Source organism: Takifugu rubripes, chromosome 2 (assembly GCF_901000725.2).
Source record: "Takifugu rubripes chromosome 2, fTakRub1.2, whole genome shotgun sequence".
NCBI classification, from domain to species: Eukaryota; Metazoa; Chordata; class Actinopteri; order Tetraodontiformes; family Tetraodontidae; genus Takifugu; species Takifugu rubripes.
Window position 1 is genome coordinate 6696559 of NC_042286.1, and position 18669 is coordinate 6715227.

At 45.2% G+C, this 18669-nt stretch overlaps 3 protein-coding genes across 8 annotated transcripts; 1 reads left to right on the plus strand and 2 right to left on the minus strand.

The window, feature by feature from the left end:
• The first annotated feature begins 174 nt into the window (after positions 1–174).
• On the plus strand, positions 175–2685 carry fam98b (family with sequence similarity 98 member B). Its single transcript, XM_003962743.3, has 8 exons — positions 175–382; positions 545–693; positions 990–1112; positions 1193–1368; positions 1531–1611; positions 1685–1801; positions 1882–2049; positions 2139–2685. Exons 1-8 carry the CDS (start codon positions 345–347, stop codon positions 2385–2387), a joined length of 1101 nt encoding a protein of 366 aa, XP_003962792.1. The 5' UTR covers positions 175–344; the 3' UTR covers positions 2388–2685.
• Positions 2686–2848: 163 nt separating this feature from the next.
• Positions 2849–13785, minus strand: ptpn21 (protein tyrosine phosphatase non-receptor type 21). 2 transcript variants are annotated; one of them, XM_029830499.1, is made up of 20 exons: positions 13405–13785; positions 12544–12843; positions 11532–11701; positions 11165–11262; positions 10311–10378; positions 10161–10231; positions 9951–10038; positions 9706–9794; positions 9328–9415; positions 8957–9036; positions 8732–8839; positions 8269–8329; positions 8101–8182; positions 6503–8019; positions 6032–6172; positions 5083–5301; positions 4876–5004; positions 4565–4799; positions 4298–4458; positions 2849–4222 (listed from the first exon to the last, which is right to left on the minus strand). In XM_029830499.1, exons 2-20 carry the CDS (start codon positions 12721–12723, stop codon positions 4094–4096), a joined length of 3714 nt encoding a protein of 1237 aa, XP_029686359.1. In that variant the 5' UTR covers positions 12724–12843; positions 13405–13785; the 3' UTR covers positions 2849–4093. The 2 variants fall into 2 exon arrangements, with proteins under 2 accessions (XP_029686359.1, XP_003962557.2); XM_003962508.3 differs by lacking the exon at positions 8732–8839 and having other exon boundaries at positions 13405–13784.
• A 315-nt stretch (positions 13786–14100) lies between these two features.
• Positions 14101–18029, minus strand: spata7 (spermatogenesis associated 7). 5 transcript variants are annotated; one of them, XM_011618513.2, is made up of 12 exons: positions 17828–18029; positions 17022–17084; positions 16818–16907; positions 16652–16699; positions 16315–16418; positions 15856–16244; positions 15728–15764; positions 15511–15632; positions 15375–15425; positions 15226–15303; positions 15098–15155; positions 14101–15014 (listed from the first exon to the last, which is right to left on the minus strand). In XM_011618513.2, the coding sequence occupies exons 1-12, from the start codon at positions 17856–17858 to the stop codon at positions 14424–14426; spliced, it is 1662 nt and encodes a 553-aa protein (XP_011616815.2). In that variant the 5' UTR covers positions 17859–18029; the 3' UTR covers positions 14101–14423. The 5 variants fall into 5 exon arrangements, with proteins under 5 accessions (XP_011616815.2, XP_011616837.2, XP_011616830.2 ...); XM_011618535.2 differs by lacking the exon at positions 17828–18029 and adding an exon at positions 17697–17807; XM_011618528.2 differs by lacking the exon at positions 17828–18029 and adding an exon at positions 17653–17756.
• Between the last annotated feature and the right edge of the window lie 640 nt (positions 18030–18669).

Genomic DNA, 18669 nt, shown 5'->3' on the forward strand with positions numbered 1-18669 from the left:
AACTAGCAAAGAAGATAATAATTGGTGTCTATGCATTCATTGATTTATAAGCAATACTTGAGCACTACAATATTAAAATGATGATTTTTAACATCGTTTATATATCGATTTTCCACCGTGTGGCGGAACCATTGCAGCGGAACATTAGCAACTGTCAGGTTTCTCTTCGGAGCACATTCGTGAGAGGACCGGAAAAGCAATGAACGCATGAGACGCAATGGTGCTGCCGCATTGACTGAACATAGAACACTAATGGATGGACATTCCCTCTCTAGGTTTTCGTCCCCGTAACTTCGGGATGTGTCAAGTACACAAATACACGTACCTTTTGTGCTAATTCAGACATGGAATGTGATATTTTGGACTCCCTAGAACAGCTTGGGTAAGCTAATTTATGCCTAGCGTGCCGCGATATTGTTTTGCAAGTACATTCACGCTAAATCACAAGTCCAATTTTGTCATGATTAATTTGCAGGCATCACAGCATAGCTTATAAAGACTTTCTTTCAAAATATTCGAATTAATTTTTTTCTGTTGTCCGTAGCTATGATGGCCCCCTGTTGGACGAAAAGGCGCTGCTCGCAGCCGCGGCAGAAGGTTTGTCTTGTCCCGAGTATGTGGATCTCTGCCGGTGGCTCACATCCAGCTTAAAGCCGCTGTGTGATCTGAAGGAGAACCTTACTTCTGGGCCAGGTGAGACTCATTCAGCCACGCTTGACTCTTAAAAAGTAACGCATGTTGTAAGTTAGAGGGGAAGAAAAGACAGTTACGTACAGTTTTTGCTTTTTAAAACTAAGTTTACCTGCGTACTCCAAGGAAAATATTTTTCTTTAGAAAAAAATAGTGTACCGGAAATCTATCTCCATAGTTTTTAACGTTTATGTATTTTCTTTGATGATCCAAAGTTGTTTTTGCAAAGAAGTTTAAAGTGTTTATGAAGCACTTACTAAAGAAACACAACATGTATTTTGTCTCTCTTCTCCGTGAAGATGACATGGACGGGCTGCGGACGGAGTTGAGTGGCTTCCTGAAGGAGTTGCACTGTCCTAATGACATTTCTGGGATTCTGAATGGCAGCGAGTTAAAAACAAAAGACCACCTCAAATTCATTTGTACGTTTCCAGTCGACCTTCTCTTTTTAACCACTCCCCTCAGAAAGACGTGAATTTACAACAGCCACTCTTTTCTTAAGTGTTTTTGAGCTCAGAGCTCCAGGCGGCACGGATGGTGAGGAGCAGACACATTGCAGAGAGCCGACAGGAAGAAAGTCCGATGTGTCAGGAGCTCCTGTCAATCTGTGCCATGCTGAATATCCCAGAGCCCAGAGGACTGGACACAGCAGGAGTGTTCTCTCAAGTCCAAGACAGGGTGAGAGTGTGGAAATACTCACCTGGTCTAAAAGACAGGCTGTAGTGATTGTGCCCTTTGAAGAGTACCTGTCAGTAAATACTAGATATTAACCTTTCATTGAAACCATGTGGTCTACATCCTCATGTCACTGATGTTCTGAATCCTGATCATTTGTTGCAGGTCGAGAAAATACTTGAAGATCTTCCAGACGGCTCTGTCGGAAAGCCGGTGCTAAAGAAATCACCAGACAGTGACCAGTGGGTAAGAACGGGAAACTCCTGTTTTAGCTCACACACACATCTTAGGATTTAATACAGATAATCGATGCCTCCAGGAGAAACTGGACAGCATAAACGCAGCTCTGTCGTCCGAGTACGAGTGTCGGCGCAGGATGCTGATCAAACGTCTGGACGTCACAGTTCAGTCTTTTGGCTGGTCTGACAGAGCAAAGGTACTTCGTATAAACGTGCAGATAGCTCAGCATTTGTTCACTCTCAAGACTGTGGAAGGGCTTTTTTCTAACGTTTGCAGGTGAAGGTGGACAGCATGGCGAGGGTTTACCAGCCCAGGAGACACGCTCTGAGGCCGCAGTCCGCTGTGGACATGTCCAAGCTGCTGGCTGCCAGAGAAGACCTCTGCAACGTAGTGAAGACCAGCAGCGGCTCCAGCAGGGAGAAGACGGTCTGTGCTGTGAACAAGGTACGGGAGAGCTGCCCTGCGTACTACTCAGCTGCTGCAGTCGGTTTGTTTTTCAATTTTACAACCTGGTTTTGCTGTTGCACCAACAGGTGTTGATGGGAGTTGTTCCGGACCGAGGAGGACGTCCCTCCGAGATAGCAGCGCCGCCTCCTGAGATGCCGCCCTGGCAAAAAAGACAAGATGGGGGAGGTGGAGGCGGCTGGGGAGGCCATGGAGGTCAAGGTCGTGGTAGAGGAGGAAGAGGAAGATGGAGAGGAGGTGGATGGAACCAAGGTGGACATGGAAATTATGGAGGACATGGTAGACATGGAGGGAAGAGAGGCCGGTACCAGTATTGAGTGTGACTGATCTTACCTGCTGTGTCCAGGTTTTATATTAAATACAACCTTCTTCCTCTAACTTTTTAAAAACAACAACCCTCATTTAGCACCAGTTTGTATTTTTACTTTCATTAAGATGCTGTGAGTAGCACATTGATGTCTATATGTTTTAATATGTGAACTTTAGTTTCCTGGAATGATGTGTAAATGTTCATTTCAACTGAACCTCTGAAATGTTCTGGATTTTTTAGGGTGAAATGCCAGCTAGAATATCTGACACTTTTTAATGATATTTAATAAATTTAGATTTCACTGAACTACCCTTTGTTTCTACTAATATGTAGGTTTACATTCTACCGCAAGGGGGCGTAAAAGGGACGCTTTCCAAAGATTTCTTTATTTGAAGTTTCTACATTTTTTTCCAATATCATTTGTCCATTCAATAGATAATTTATACATTTGTACAATATCCAATATTCATAAAAGCTGAATTTTACATTGTGTACATACTGAACAAACCTGTACATGGATGAGGTGACGGCCACAAAACGGTATCCTACAACCAAAACCATCCAGCCGTTTCATCCAGACCATAAAAACATAATACATCGGCCGTTTTTTTCTCTCCAGTTAAAAATCAATAAAGTTAAGACTTCAGCTGCATCTTAACTCAAGTTTGCCAACGAATGCGGCAAAACCGGTCACAATTAAAATGGCAATTCATGTAAACGTCCTCTGTCCAGGGATTTAAACGTTGCCTGTCTGCAGCAGGAAACGCTCCTGTAAATGCACCAGATGGTCTGTAACAGCAGGAAGTGTTGGCGTTGGAGGACTGTAACCAGAGTCGCTCCTCAATCTTTGTGCTTTTGACACGCAGCACCGCAGGCAGCTTAATCACCCCCAACCACTAAAAATGTCCCAACGTCCAGACTCTAATTTCAAGAGTTGAATACTACAGTTTCTACTTCATGCGGGTTTTACGTCCGAGTGAATGGCAAGAACACGTCACTGCAATTATGCCAGCAACAAATGACACTTAAGTCAGAACCTTCATTATCAACCTTCATTATCCAAAAGAAGCCAAGTTGTTTAAGCACTTCTCAAAATGATCTTATAGCACGAAATACAGCAATCAAGACTACAAAAAAGATCCAGTTTGAGTCAACCTCTCGTGTATTCCTACATCCTGTGCAATGGTTGTACTTCATCCATCCAGTGATTTATTTGAGAAAATATAAACATGCTCTGGTGCTTTGACTCCCTTAACAAGTCAACAAAATAAAAGTTTACACTGCAGTTGGACTCTGGAATCAAAGCTTTGCGTTTGATTTCTTGATTAGAGATCATTCCTTCATGATTCAACCCCAGTTTCTAAAACTGACCTGGAGAAAAAAAATAAGCTTTTTTTTTTTTTTTTTACACATCCTATATAAAGATTTTTTTTAAATGGTTCATGATGTACGTTAAAGTACTGTGAAAGTGCTGGGCTTTGTTGAGCAACAATGCACATACAAAAATATATAATACTGTTTAGAGGCAGGTCACAAGTCTTTATCCTCCATTTTGTGTGGCCAATTTCATGCAAAGGCATGCAAAGTTGCTTCATCCTTGCCTGGTTTATCCCGGACTGACTCCAGGCAGGCGTTATGGCCACAGTGCAGATGGAACCTGGCAAAGATGGCGAGAATCTTCACCCTCCGGTCTCTGTTCCTGCTCTGTCGGGCTCAAATGAGTCTGGAGTTGCGCAGATAGTGGATGAGGACCTTGTAGATGAAGCTGTACTGAGCGAAGGTCTGGACCACCATCATCCTCTGAGCGCGGAGCTTCAACAGGACGTTGGGGATGTCCAGCGTCTGCAACAGGGCATCGCCAGTGAGTCTACACCCTCAGGGTGGTGGGGGCACTTATTTATTCTGAGAGCAACCCACCTCATTGTGCTCCAGGCAGGCGATGAGGATCTCGGACAGGATGACCACGCCGGTGCGGCCCACTCCTGCGCTGCAGTGGACCAGCACAGGCAGGTTGGTGTTCTTTGGGTCACTGATGCTGTTTGTGTGTCTCCTCACAGACTGGATCTCCTCCAGATAGGCTGACAACGACAACAACAAAGTCATTAAAGAAACAGGCCGAAAGCTTTGGTGAATGATTAGAACTTTGAGTGAATATCTGATCGTGACTAGAGACTAATAGCTCACTGAGGAAGCCCTTGATATCGTCTGGGCAGCCGTGATCGGGCCAGTCTGTGTACTGCAGGTGCCAGATTGTCCTCTCCTGGCCCGTCAGGAGGTGTTTGATCTTCAGCCCCGTGGTGGCGTAGCAGCCCGACTCTGTGCGGAAGCGCGTCGTGATCTTGAATCGACCGTAGGTCACGGTGTTGTGCCGCGAGCCCAGTCTGGGCCAGTACCGGAAGCTCTTCTCCCGGCCACGCTCCTGAAAAGGAGAACTCAAAAGGTAAGGTCCCGACTGGGATGAGGAATCCTCTAAAGGAATATCCCGCTCAAAACACCTCTTCAGCAGTGACCATGGCGATGATGGAGACGCCCTGTTCCCACACCATCTGCCAGAAGTCCTGACATGTGTTTGACAAGGGCCCCTGCGAGGCGATGTAGTTCCACTCCTGCCCACCTGCCGTTAGCTAACGCCAGAACACAAGCCGTCAGCTTCCGTTTTTGAGTGTAACCCCCAACCTCTTCCCTGGAATGCTGCTCCTTACTTTAACGTGGGACGCGTTGATGTAACCTGTGTTGTTCTCTTTGGTGGGAACCAGCTCCACGCGGCTGCTGTCGTAAGGAAGGACGTCGTGGAAGCGGTTTTTGTCCGAGCTCTCCGGCTGCTGGGCGATGTAGCATTCCCCTGCAGGATGCCTCCTGGGAATGCTCTCGTATTCCTTCAGAAGCTCTCCCCGCTCCATGTGCTGCTCCAGCAGCTTACACTGCAATCAACAAACCAATGGAGCAACAAGCGGAAGTCATTTTTCTATTAGAGAAATTGCATAACTTGGCAACCAAGAGCATCAGAAAGTGCTTTGTTATGAGGACTAATGCCTTCAGAACTGTTTATTTGTACTTGTGCTCTTGCTTTCATTTCTGTCCTAAGGGGATGTGGTTTCCTGTAACTGTACTTCGAGGTGTTGCAGCAGGATGTACCACATTTTTGATGAAACCAGAGATGAAACCAGAGGGAGGACAGGACTGAAGAGTAACCACACATGCAGGCGTTTACCAAATCCCATCATCTATTGCACAATTTTCTACCCGCGTACACATTTAAAATATCCCTCCACTGTAAAGTTAGAATGCTCAGGGTAAGTTCAATTCATTTAAATCTTAAAAAGTTCAATTCATTTAAATCTTCTACATTTTTGCTACATGCTGAGAAAGTTTCAAATCACTTGCATTACCCCATTTAATCTCCACAATTATCGCATAAACCCGTTGCAGACGCTGGACATCCCCAACGTCCTGTTGAAGAATCGTTGGTGTGAGGCATTTTAAGTGTCGAAGCATTACTGACAACAATGCTAAAGTCCTCACAAGGGTATGAATACTGAACGCAACAAGCAGCTCCATTTAAAGAAACGATCGCACTTTACATAAACCCAACAGCTGTAAAAGTTGTTGGACGGAGTTATTCCCAGTACAGGAGGGTTGCTGGCGTCCTACCCGCTCGTCGTTAGACGCTCTCTCCGGCTCGTCCTTGGTGTCGCTGTACATCGGCTGCCTGGATACCGACAGGCCGTTGAGATGGGCCATCTTCAGCGGGCCCATTTTCTTCGCCTCTGATCTCGGCCCTTTCTTCATGCCCTGGTGTGACAGCAGAATAAAGACGGAGAGAAGTTGACCGTGTGTAGTTTCCTAGTGTGGTGGAGCTGGTGTACAGCAGGAGGGACTATGTGGCCTCTACGTCATCTACAATAATGTCGTCGACCCGGCTCGCGAAGCAGTCCTGCCACATTCCTACACTGAGGCCGTCACTGAGCACTGAAACTACCCTTGTGGAGTCACATGACCTCCACAAGACACACAGGTGCAAGTGCCTGTTGTTGGAAAACAAACCTCTGCCTGCACTGCTGCAGCCAGAGCATGAAGCTGGAACAGATGAGTAACAAATGAAGGAGAAAGATCATAACTCACTGGAGGGGGTAGTCCTTCCACGGTTTTCTTCCCCGGAGGCAGCTCAGACACAGGCCGCTTCTTCACGTCTTTCTTAGTCTTCTGCTTCGCCTGGCCGCTCAGGTCTCCGTCCGAAATCGACGGTATGATCCTCGGTTGGCGTAAATCGGGCAGCAGGTACAGCGGCTCCCCTTGGATCATGGGGTGAACTTTGTAGGTGATGGAGCTGGTTATGGAGGGGTCGAGGGACGACCCTATGGGATACGCAGGGGGCGGTTCCATTTGATTCTGCTGCTGCGGCGCCAGAGCGGTCAGAGGTGTCAAGCTGCGATGCGGCTGTGACGGCTGGTTCGGACCCAATGCTGCCGCCGCTTCCTGGGTCAGTGGAGTGTGGCGTCCACCCTCGTCTTCAAGCTCCTCCTCTTCGCCACTGCTGTGAACTAGCATGGTGGCATCAGACAGAGATTTTTTGTGGCCGTACTGTACGCTCTCCTTGATCTCCTCCTTCTTTGGATGTTCCAGGAACACATTTAACTGAGAGCCCTGGGAGCGGCCGCCGTGCAGGACGGGAGGGGGCGTGGCCGACTCGGCGGCAGAAGAAGACACAGTCCTCTCTTTGAGCCTCATCCCCTCCAGGCTATATTCCAGCCCAGCGATCTCAATGGAGTTACGCTTCTGAGCGTTGTAGAGGTGTCTCTGAGGGGCCCCGCTGAAAAGAGGCTCGGAGACCTCCTGTAAGGAGTGAGCGACGGGCAGGCTGTCCTCCTGGAACGTTTGGACCGAGTGGTGCACGCGTCTGGTGATGACCAGGTCTGGGTTGCTGCTGCTGACATACAGGTGACGGGACAGGTCTGGGGTGCTGTTGGCAGGTCGGGGGTGGGCGTATGGATACGGGGGGGGAGGCCTGTACACTTGTGTTCTCATGATGTTGGGGGCTGGATACTCCTGGGCCTGCTGCAACTGGACATTAGTGAGCTCTGGGACACTGACGGCGCCCACTACAGGCCTTCTCTCGGTGGGGTAGGGGTATGGAGAGGGACTGTGGAAGCTAGAGCCCAGATGGAAAGGATAGTGGTGGCGTTGGGTCGTCCCACCGTGCTCCCCTCTGATCTCAGGCTGGCTGTAAACCAGAGGGTCTGGTCTGCTGTAAGCGTACGAGTTTCCAATGTTCAGGTTCCTCATGGAATGGCTCTGCCGGTGGTCTTGAGACAAAACCATCCCCCCTCCTGGACCCCGGGCTTTCTGCCGCATCACTGTCTCGTAATCGGGGGTGGCGCGATAGGAAGGTGGTATGAGCGCGCTGTGGCGGTGTGAGGGGACGTAATCTGGTCTGGTGATATCGCTGGTGATGGAGGGGTTGGAGGACATTGGGGAGGGCTGCAGGTAGTGCTGGGGGTTGGTTAGAGAGCTGGTACTGTGAGCGCTGTACACGCTGCCATTTCGTAAACGCCCCCCAGTTCCGTATTCGAGCGGAGTGCAGTCCAGGCTGGTCTGGGAGTGGTAGTAATAACCATTCTGGTTGTTCATGTACAGGTTGTCTGACGGAACAAAACAATACATTACCGGTACGTCCTATTTTAAATTCTTATTCAGAAACAAATCCACTCTCAGCGAGTTACCTTGTGATGACGTGTACGGCTCTGTGAAATGGCCGTTGTAGTGCAGCTGTGGAGGGGGCATCATGTAGGCTTGAGGCTTTGGCTGTTAAACAACAAGGATGAAGAAACCAGATATAAAATTGCCGATCAGGCTGCTAAATATAAGATGTGTTGCAACTTTAACAGTACCAGAGATATTCTTGTCGAGGATCTGCGCCTGACCGGATTGATGACTGCAGGCTGGGTTTGGCTAATGACAAGAAATTCAGGTCAATAAAACATTGACATAGGCTTATTAGTTACCTTACCTCAACCATGTTTTTCTGTGCGAGACATTTAAAAGTTATGAAAGCACACCCTAAAGGTGCAGATCATGCTCAGCGTTTCAAAATTAGAATCTCACTTTCCCCCCATTTCAGCACAGATTGTTTTAAAATTTATATATACAGTAGGTCTTATTTGGAGTAAGTTTAAATGCATACACAATGTCAAAGCTCCAGACACACCCCAACAAGTAGAGAAACTAACAACATACATAATTCCCTTAGACCTATAACCCATTTCAGACATAAATAACCCATGTGCTGCTGGGCCAGGCATTCAGAAAGGGACCGGTGTTGGTATTCAGGTGGTGGCTGACAGTGTTGCTCACCCCTTATTAGAAGGCAGAGAGGGACGAGAGAGCATTGGAAAGCGAGGAAAAGATAGAGTAAGAAGGGACTTCTGGGAGACCACAGAAGGCAGGGGGTCACAGTCCTCTCTGAAGAGAGATGAGGACGGGAGTGCAGAAGTGAGGCTGAAGAGGAGACACTCACAGGAGATGATGAAGAAGAGCGAAGGGAATCAGGCCAGACAAGTTAAAATCACGGGCACTTACAGGCTACTCTTGTTAATCCTATAAAACTTTAGTCTAGCCAGACACATCCGACACACATATTTGGAGGTTTCCATGTCTTCCTGGACAAAACAGAGAAGAAAACAATATCACAAGTGGTTAAATCATCAGAAAAGGGGTGAAGCTGGCTCAGACATCTTAAAGCATTCCTGTGTGAGTGGTATGCGAGTCCATGAGCCACACATATATGCAGCATACCCAGATTGTCCCAGTTGCGCCACATCCACGCAAACAGAGGTGAGTTGTCGAGACGGGATAACTTACACGTCCCACGGCACAGTTTTAATTTAGCACAATTCGATAATGGCTAAAGTTGGACTGAAAGAGAAAGTGCCCTGGCAGCGGAGACTTACGGTCTGGAACTGAACACTCTCCTCCCTGTTGGTCAGCTCCACAGCAAAGAAGGACCTGTTGTGACTCATGTTGTTAATTTCATTCCACCTACACACAATCAAGAAAAAGATATATCAGTGTGGTCACAAAACAGCTGTGTTCATGTGATTATGGAAATAGTTTTATAGGTCAGAATTTAAAAAACAAAAAAACAAGCACATACAAACAGAGCTCGTAATCATCTCATAATCTTAATTTGTCTACCTGATAATTCAGTCATGGTGGTGCACTCATTCAGTTTTTTTTTTTTTTTTTTTACAACAAACCTAATCTACACTATCAGAGAGCATAAACTGGTACTACGAAGAGATAATCTCTAAAGATTTTTCCTGTCGTACCTGAATAAAACAAGCGGTCTGCCATTTTTATGCTTGACGATGATGCCATCAAGGCAGGATCCCAGAGTTACGTCTGTGCCCGTGCTGTCCTGTTTAGAGGATGAAGACAACACTCTTGTGGGTAAAACTATTCCCAGCACAAAACTATGCAGTAGCGCCAATGTTTCAGTACAGTTTATGTGCACATTTTGATTGTTCTCAGTCTGGATTGTTGAGGATGACAGGTTGGACCTTCACAAATTTACCTTGGCTTGGAAGCTTTCCTGTCCATAACCTTCCATCTTTTCCACCTCCTGCATGTAGAGCATCTCTGCCTCTGGAGCTGGCAGACCCCTGAACAAAGGCAGAAAAATACATTAAAAAAACAGTCCCCCGCAGGTATACTGACATGCAGTCGATACGCTGTCATCATATGTGCCGTTCATGACAGGATGACGCCGAGAGCACCCGCTCACCTGAAGGACTGATAAACAAGTGCCACTTTCTGAGTGGCCTCTTCCCGGGTTCGCTCATCCTGGATCCAGTCCTGAAAATAATGATACCAATGCTAAGGATGAACTCAAAAAAGCAAAAGTGAGATTAAAGTTTGAGTAGGAAAGACTTACTATAGGGAAGAGGACAAATTTCTGAAGGAAGTCCTGGGAATCGTACCGATTGAAGTCTCCAAAGTCAGCTATGTATGAAAAGAGGTTTAAAAGGTAAATGGTCTGTGTTGTAGGCACAGGAGTTAAAGGGTGGCTTCAGACATTTAGCTATAAGCTTCTGGTGATAGCAAAAGGCTAATTTTAGCAGAGTAGAGGGCTTTTTTGTTTTGACAGGGAATTGTTTCAGTGTCTGGTAATTTAGAGCTCCAAAACTGGTCCCAGCTTCACCCCGCCTGCTGGCAACACTCGCAACAATGTCGGGCATCCCAGACATCAGCGCCACTTAGAAGCTGCAACTGCTCTTTATTCCAAAATAATCTCAACAAAGAGACAAACTGGGAACAAAACAACTGTATCAATGTTACAAATCTGCAGGGGAACTGTGCGATCAATGGCAAAAGGAAACGAAAACGTTTTGCAAAGTGTCTTGGGGTGCATGCAGCAGGGCGGGCAGCTGTCTGGACATGGCTGCCACAGTAAATGATCTCAGCAGCTCTGCTATGCTGAAACCCAGGCCAATAAATCGCAGCGCCTGATATAACTTTGCCAGCAGTGTTTCAGATTCTTCTGCCTGGGTAGGAGTTAAAGGACAGGGCTGAAGCGCATGCAGGGGGAATTACATGCATACACGAGAACACAAACACCCTGTCCAGCTCAAAAAGGCCAGGTTGGTTTTATTGGGATTGTAATTTTAGATTAAATTCAAATAAACTGTGTTTCCACCTGCTTTGTCTCGAGCACACCCATATACACACCCATGAATAACTGCACAACCGCTACCATAAACACCAAACCAAACAAATAATTCAGTGTACCTTGCACTGCCAGGCTAGCTAAGCGAATAGCTTGTTCGAGGGAGCATGAGATCCTCCCCTCCAGAACATCCTTTTTCAGCTGGAGATAATACTGATATCTGCAGGACAGAGAGGCGAGGAGCAGAGAGAGACAACGGGGTTACATTTCTTTTCTAGTACAGAGATGTTGCCAAGGATAAAACCAGAAGACAACACTGACAATGTGCATCACTGCGATTGTATACTTTATACATCATCACCTTAGTTTTACTCTAAACTCGGACTTGATTAAGATTATTCACACCAAAAAATAATTTCAACTGAGAGTGTTAAAGGTTGCCTCAAGACAGGTCTGCAGCTCAGGCTTAGGTCGCCCATCGAACATCACCTTGTGATCTCTTGCTGCAGTTGGACGACGCTGGGAACGTAAAACACGACTCCGAAATACACGGTGGGTTCCAGTCCATACTTGTCCAGCTGCTTTTTCAGCGGCTTCTCCAGGTCTATCCATCTCTGCTGGTTCTGCTTATTGAAGTACCAAAGGCTGAAGTAGGTTATCTGAAAGACAAGTGCAGACGGTATGAACAACCCTCAGACCAGAATCTCCGTAATCATGTTAATCATATGGATCTTGGTCTCGCTTTCTGAGAAATAACTTAACCTTTACAACTCTGTCTAAATCTCGCTCCTTCTCTCTGTGCAGTCTTGTGACTGTCTTATCATCACAGACTAAAATCTGGTGAGAAAACGTATCCCTCTGGGCTTGCCATAGAGGATCGCTAGAGCTGAAAGGGACTTATTGACCACTAGCACACCACAATCTAAAAGAATTTGCCATTTTAGCTGTTCCATAAATGATGACATTATAAGCAATTGATTTTGAGTTGACCTATTCACCTACATGTGGTTGTGGTTCAATCACAAGCACTGTGGTCAACTGTGACTGTGATAGCTCTGAAAACAAATATCAATATTAATCATTTTTTTCTTGACCATTAACAAAGACAACCTTAAAACCGTTCTCTGCCTTACATTTTATTTAGTTGGAGGTTAACATATTATGTTGCTATGACCTAATGCTCAGGACATTGCTCAGTTCTGACTCAGAACTACTTTTCTTAGACGAAACTGGCCACACTATACAAGAGCTGGCGCCTGAATATAAATAAAAATCTGGAAAATAAACAGAGCCTCTCTATGAGAGGTCAGATATTCACGCCATGCCACAAGCAGCACGAGGATGCCACTAAACCATATGATAAAATAGTTATTGACAGACACCTAAATCATTGTTGAGAATTGGATGACCTGACCAAGGCCATTGGAAGTGCAAGGTGGCGACTTAAAGAAATAAACAGAGCGTGCACAATCGGAGCTTGTGGCAGAAAACACATACATACCTCTCTTAATTCAAGTCTCTGTGCAACCGCCTCCAAACATTCCTGGCCGGTGCTCTCCACCGACAGCGTGAACTCAACAAACTCCCCATTGAGCAGCTGAATCCGGGTGACAAGACAGCTCTTGCTTGAAACAGTATACCTCCGAGTCCTTTTGAGTTTTAAGCCAAACGGCAGGGGCATATTTCTCACGTCTCCAAGGGGGAGGTCGTCACTTATGCATGAGAAATGATTCTCCTGGATGGCCTCTTAAAGATCGAGCTTCTGTTCTGAGTGGTGAGGCTCATCATCAGGCGCTGAGCTCTGCAAAACAGGACAAAAGGACAAGGTTGTCAAGATACCTGTCAAAATGTGCCACCTCTCTGCTCAACAGTGGGTGGGAGTAAACCCTGCAAACATGTGGGGCAGATCTCCACAAAAGTGCAACAACGAAAACAGGTGCACGATTGTTCAAACGTGAAGATCTTAAATTAGCCTTGTAGAATCATCTAATTCGCTAACATATTTTCTCTTCCAGTGGCAACAATCACATACTGGCAAAACCCACCAAAGTCGGTTGAACTACCAAAAAAAAAAAGCCATGAAGACTAAAGTAAATTATAATTAGAAATAATATGTAGGATATCTTAAATTCCAGGGAATAGCCTAACCCCCCCAAATACTTGAAATAAGCAACTTGATTTCATACGCAGTCGATCACAACATGGCTAAATCGCTGCTGAGGTTCGGACGAATTAGCGGCTCAGCTAACTTCGCTGTGAGACGAACTTGTTCCGAGCAGTTTCTCAGCAATTCAAAAGTGAATTGTTAGGACGGTCCTGACGGAACAAACTGGGAAATCAGCAGGCACTGAAGTAGCTTTACCGCTAGCTCGCTGCGCTCCAGTCAATAGACGACACCCTGGGGTGAGCTGACGTCGCCGGTCAACAGTTTTGGCCCAAACTCTCCAGATGAATTTGGCCAACGGTCCGAGATGGTTTGGGCCCAGGGAGAATCCGTCTCTGAGGTGGAAGTATGCCACTTTCCCCCTAGGAATCAGCTGATTTTGTAGTTTGTTTATGCGTCGGAAGGGAGGCAGCACTCCACGCCTCCTGCTCCAACAGTTCACTCAAGTTCCAAACGTGTTTCGCTTCCTGGGATTGGAAGAGCAACAAGTGGATTCAGTCTACATCCGCGGCCCTACGGCTGCAGCACATACTCCTCCATGATGGCTAAATAAATCAAACAAGAACAGTATGTGAGCGTTTGCTAACTCTACACGACGTTGGTGGGGTTTTAAGTGTAAATAGAAAGATGTTTCGCGACATATTGTAGGGCCACTATGGCGGAAGGATACGCGGATGTTATGGCCCCCATGACGTCACATACCTGGAATGCCGAATGGCGAAAATGCCAGAAACTGGACAGCTGCCTGCTGCTCATCTGGTTAGCTTGTTCAAGGGCCGACAGCTGGAAACAGCACACGATGTTGTGCAATAATGCAGCTCATTACAACAGCTATCAAGATTTAAGATTGGATTTAAAAATAAATAAATACAAAAGAGCTACAGGAAACCCAAGCGAAGTTAGAGAGACTTTATTGCAGCTGCAGAGACACTGGTGATGGTCAACCGCTAAAAGCTACATGCTAAAGGCATGTTAAATCCAACGCACTGAAATAATCCAACCTGAAACTAAATCACTCATCACGCTGACTGCATATAGCATTTGGGGGGCTTACACTAGGTAATACAGATGATTGTGATCATTAAAAACAAAAAACTTTATTGTGCATTTACAGAAAAGTAAAAACAATGACTAAAGCAAACATTATAAAATCATACTTTTGGAAAATTCAACTCCTTATTTACCCTTTCGGTGGAAATGAAAAGCTAAACCTTGAGTCAGAACTCACCGTCAGAGGAAGAACCCTCTGAGTGTTGCTCAGTAACGGCCGTGTTACTGGACACGTGAAGCGATTCAGAGAACTGTCCCTCCAGACCTCTCAAATCATCAGTCTGTTCATCACAGCAGCCCATGCTTTCGTCCTGGTTCAACACTTTGGAACTATATTCTGGGATTTCACTGCTGATTTCGTCTGTTGCCTTTGAGACCATTTCGCTCTGATGGGCGTCCACCTCGTCACTTTCTGTGTTAATGGCAACACTATCACCGCACTGAGAATCCAGAGTGTCTTTCTCTTGCTTATCTTCATTAATTACAAATGGGGAGGTATTTCCCTTGGGAGAGCACGCTGGCGTGGACACAAGAGGACCTCCTGGTGTGTGATTGGGTGAATCAGAGGAGCCATTGAAGGACACATAACAGAGCAGGTCATCCTTTTCTTTAAGTTCTTCCCCCCTCAATTCCAGATGTGAATGGAATGCTTCAAAGAGTCCGTTTCCGTTTTTTTCGGGGCCTGCACTGCAGCTGGACACGTCTGTTGGGCTTTGAAATTCTTTGCGCAGAAGCTCCATTAGGTGGCGCATTTTATCCTAAAATGAAACATGACGTCAGAGGAGGAGCTGACCGGGTCTGGACAACAACGTTAAAATTCTGCACAAAGTTAAAGACTAACTTCCTCAAGGTGATGCCGATTCATGTCGATATGTCGCTGCATCACCAGGGTCAGGATCCTAGAAAAGAAAAAGCCAAAATGACTCATTTTTATCGAAGCAAGAGGAGAAAAAAAAATAAAAGCCAAACCTGTCAGAGATGTGACCCCTGGATAAGATATCTTCTGTTACAGCAGAAATTAACTTGAGGTACATTATCTCTTCTTCCCTGTAAATGAGACGAGCAGAAATGTCTCACAATAACTTCACGCTACAACAGCTGAATCTACAAGAACTTACTCTGCAAATATACGTGAAAGGATGGAAGATTCCTTGTTAATGGGATAAGACCTAAAGAAAACCCACAAATCCTTCATAAAAAAAAACCCTACTAAACCTCTAAATGTAACAGATGAATTGATTTTGCGTATTTTACCTGGGCGGGGAGTTAAATAAAAGACGGCCCCCGCCCTTGGTTGCTGGACTCTGGTGGCTGGTTTCGGGGGAGTACGAGCTGCTGAACTCATCCTCACACCACTCCGGCTCTGGACTCAATCCCTAAGAAGCAGAACACATTTAAAAACACATATTCATCATCACTAAAGCTGCTGACCAAAGCCAGTGAGACACATTTGAGCACAAATCAGAATCACCTGAGATGGGGCATCTGATACTTTCCTGCTTTTTGTGCTGCGTACAGACAGAACAAGTTTAAATTCTATATTATTTACGGCTGCTGCATGTTACACCAGTCACTGCCAGTGAGGTATTTGGTCCGTACCTTCCGTTATCTTTCTCCTGATGCATCACTTTTGCCAGAGATTGCTTCTTTAGAGGGGCTCTGTAATAGCGATACTTGGACAAGTAGGAACTCTTATCTGACTTCAGGGTCTTCGGGGTGAAAGGTTTGTCCTGAGTAAAGTGCTGAGAATGTTTCTTGAGCAGGTCTCCACCGTAGGTCTTCCGATCAGTGTTCTGGGAGGCCTTGTAGGGCCCTGATCTCTGGTACTTGGCGTCCGATGCCCCAGTATGTAACAAGTTCTGCGAACCAGCTTTATGATGCGTGTAAACTATGTCATTAGCATGAAAGGAGGTGCCAAAGTTTGAGCTATAGAGGGAGTTCCTTGAGGAAAGGTAGGGGCGGTCTTCAGACTGGACATATAATGGACTCTGAAAACACACAACATGAATATACGTTACTGACGTCATCAAACAATGACTCCGTCTACCTTGTCCTTACCGGGGGGGTGTAGAGGGATGCCCTGCTGCTCCTCGGTGAGACAGAGGGGGCCGACTGCGGACGACCGTCTTTATTTAACTGCTTTCGTCGAATTTGGTCGTTGTCTGAAACCACAACAAAAACATAAGGACAAGAGCTGTTTAAACAGTAGAAATTTTGTTCCATACTGATTCAGGAAAAAAATGGTAAAACCAGGCAGTAATTGAAGTTACACACATTATTTCTCTGCATTGTACATTTAATCATAAGAAAGAATGCCCCAATATTTGCACCAACACAAACTGCCACTGTTGCTGGTTGAAAACTGCACTTTTAAAGTCAGATCTGAGTTACTTACACTTCACACTGTGTATTAAGCTCTTGGGAAGTGAGGTATCAACAGCAGCTGGCAAGAAAAATGATCGCACGTAATTCTTATGAAAAAAGTATGCTTTCATACATGTACTAAGATAAAATACAGTAAATGCTGTACAGAATATATCTTTTGAGTGCAAATATCTTACCTTTTGCTGAATAAATCTTTTTGTAATGAGACACCATGTGGTCTTTCAGGAGGGACTGCGCCATCTTGCTGGACGAGCCAGGGCAAAAGGCTAAAATAACAACGATGCATGGAGACTTTACCACGTGAACGTACCACCATGGAAGAGACGTTTCTTCTAGTAAACTACTTCTTCAGCTGCAAGAAGAGCATCTCTCATACTTACGGCTACTTTTGAGGTTCCGTCCTCTCGCGGCAGAACTGGACCTCTGTCCAGATGATACACTCCCTGCAATAAATGAAAGAGCATCAACCAGGAAATACCACTCCTTTAAATTAATGCAATTGACCGCTTATCATTAACACAATAATTATCAAGGATATTTACAAATTTCAAAGTTATGATCAGTTGTATTGTTGTAGATTGACAGTTGTACATTTGGTAAAACCCAAATTACCCATATTAAGCTAGCGGAGCTTCATAATTTAAAATAGGAGCGCAGAGCAGAAATAAGATCAAAGAAGTCTGAAGAGCAAATGGTCACTTGACCTTTCAACAATTAAAGGAGCTTTGATTTAAATATGTATATATATACAGTATATACACAATATTGCGACTGGCTTCTATGTCACTTGTATCGATCATCTACAACCAGTCAGCAGCTGTCGAAATATAAAATAGAACTATTGGTAACACAAATGGTCTCGAGTAAGCCTATTGGTCATGATCGGAGTGTTATGAATAAATAAATACGACTCTTGACCATTTTAAAGACAAATGAACGCTTCTTTATAGTATCGCAAAGGGTAGTCCATCCTGGATCCTGCTAATCTGATCCATCAATACGTTCAATGACCTGCTGTTCCCTCCAGTCGGATGCAGCAATCAGGATGGATTTACCAGAAATAGGGCTTGGTTTAAGCACTATTTGATTTCTAACGAAGGGCTGTTGGCGATGTAGCTGTTAGCAGTAGCCAGCGCCGTGGTATTGGCTAATGCTAACAGCTACGTCGTTAAGTGCATTAGCTCACCTGGTCTTGACTCCATGTTATCGTATCCCATTTCTCAATCAACTATAATCAAGAGAAGGGTCGGCGAAACCCGGATGCATTCAGGCACGGCATCAAACTCGACTGAAAACATTTTACCAGACGAAACGCCAAACTAATGCTAAGCTGTAAGCAAATGGGTATATGAAGTCAAAGCTTCTCTGTCGCCATGCTGGTTGCTATGCTGGCCTACGTCATCACGCACTTGCGTAAGGAAGAACACGCCCCAACCTTCCAGCACACTTGTTTTTAATTTATTATGTTCTCGCAGATCGTGTAAGAAACAGCAGCACCGAACAAAGCAAGCATCTTAAACATAAACATACAACATATAAACATGATGTCGTTGTTTATCAGAGCTTGCATACATTGGAAACTTCATGCTCACATTTGGAAACATGTCCACCACTTACTAAGCTAAATATCACTGATTCGGTCGATTATTATGTGGGAAAACTGACATGTATGGGAAACGGATCCAGAAAGAGCACAGAGCACGCAGCACATTTGATTTTTAAATCAAATGTAAACATTTCTCTCATCACAAAATGGATCCCATAATGTTCTTGCTTTAGTTGTTGGACCTTTTGATCCCCACATCATTTGCTAGTTTGGCCGTAATAAGTTAGTTGAAATAGTTTCTACAAATTTAATCTATCCTGTTAGAGTAGTAACAGGTTATTGTTTTCCTTATTGCCCTGATATTCTCTCTTTGACTGGCTGACACCTTCCCATTTTCGATAATATAATATGTTTATATCTATAATTTTACTGTCCAGTGAGGTCAATAAAGTGGGGTTTTTGGGGTTTTTTTTTTTTTTTTG

What these genes read in the sequence shown, in the direction of transcription:
- fam98b (XM_003962743.3), top strand. Translation starts at nt 345, where the DNA reads ATGGAATGTGATATTTTGGACTCCCTAGAACAGCTTGG. An exon ending in GAACCTTACTTCTGGGCCAG is followed by an intron (nt 694 to 989) that starts GTGAGACTCATT and finishes TTCTCCGTGAAG; the next exon opens with ATGACATGGACGGGCTGCGG. An exon ending in TCTCTCAAGTCCAAGACAGG is followed by an intron (nt 1,369 to 1,530) that starts GTGAGAGTGTGG and finishes CATTTGTTGCAG; the next exon opens with GTCGAGAAAATACTTGAAGA.
- spata7 (XM_011618513.2), bottom strand. Translation starts at nt 17,858, where the DNA reads ATGGGATACGATAACATGGAGTCAAGACCAG. An exon ending in TAACATGGAGTCAAGACCAG is followed by an intron (nt 17,085 to 17,827) that starts GTGAGCTAATGC and finishes CATTTATTGCAG; the next exon opens with GGAGTGTATCATCTGGACAG. An exon ending in AGGGGTCACATCTCTGACAG is followed by an intron (nt 15,156 to 15,225) that starts GTTTGGCTTTTA and finishes TTTCTTTTCTAG; the next exon opens with GATCCTGACCCTGGTGATGC.
- ptpn21 (XM_029830499.1), bottom strand. Translation starts at nt 12,723, where the DNA reads ATGCCCCTGCCGTTTGGCTTAAAACTCAAAAGGACTCGGAGGTATACT. An exon ending in AATTTGTCCTCTTCCCTATA is followed by an intron (nt 10,232 to 10,310) that starts GTAAGTCTTTCC and finishes CATTATTTTCAG; the next exon opens with GACTGGATCCAGGATGAGCG. An exon ending in GCCGTACACGTCATCACAAG is followed by an intron (nt 8,020 to 8,100) that starts GTAACTCGCTGA and finishes TTGTTCCGTCAG; the next exon opens with ACAACCTGTACATGAACAAC.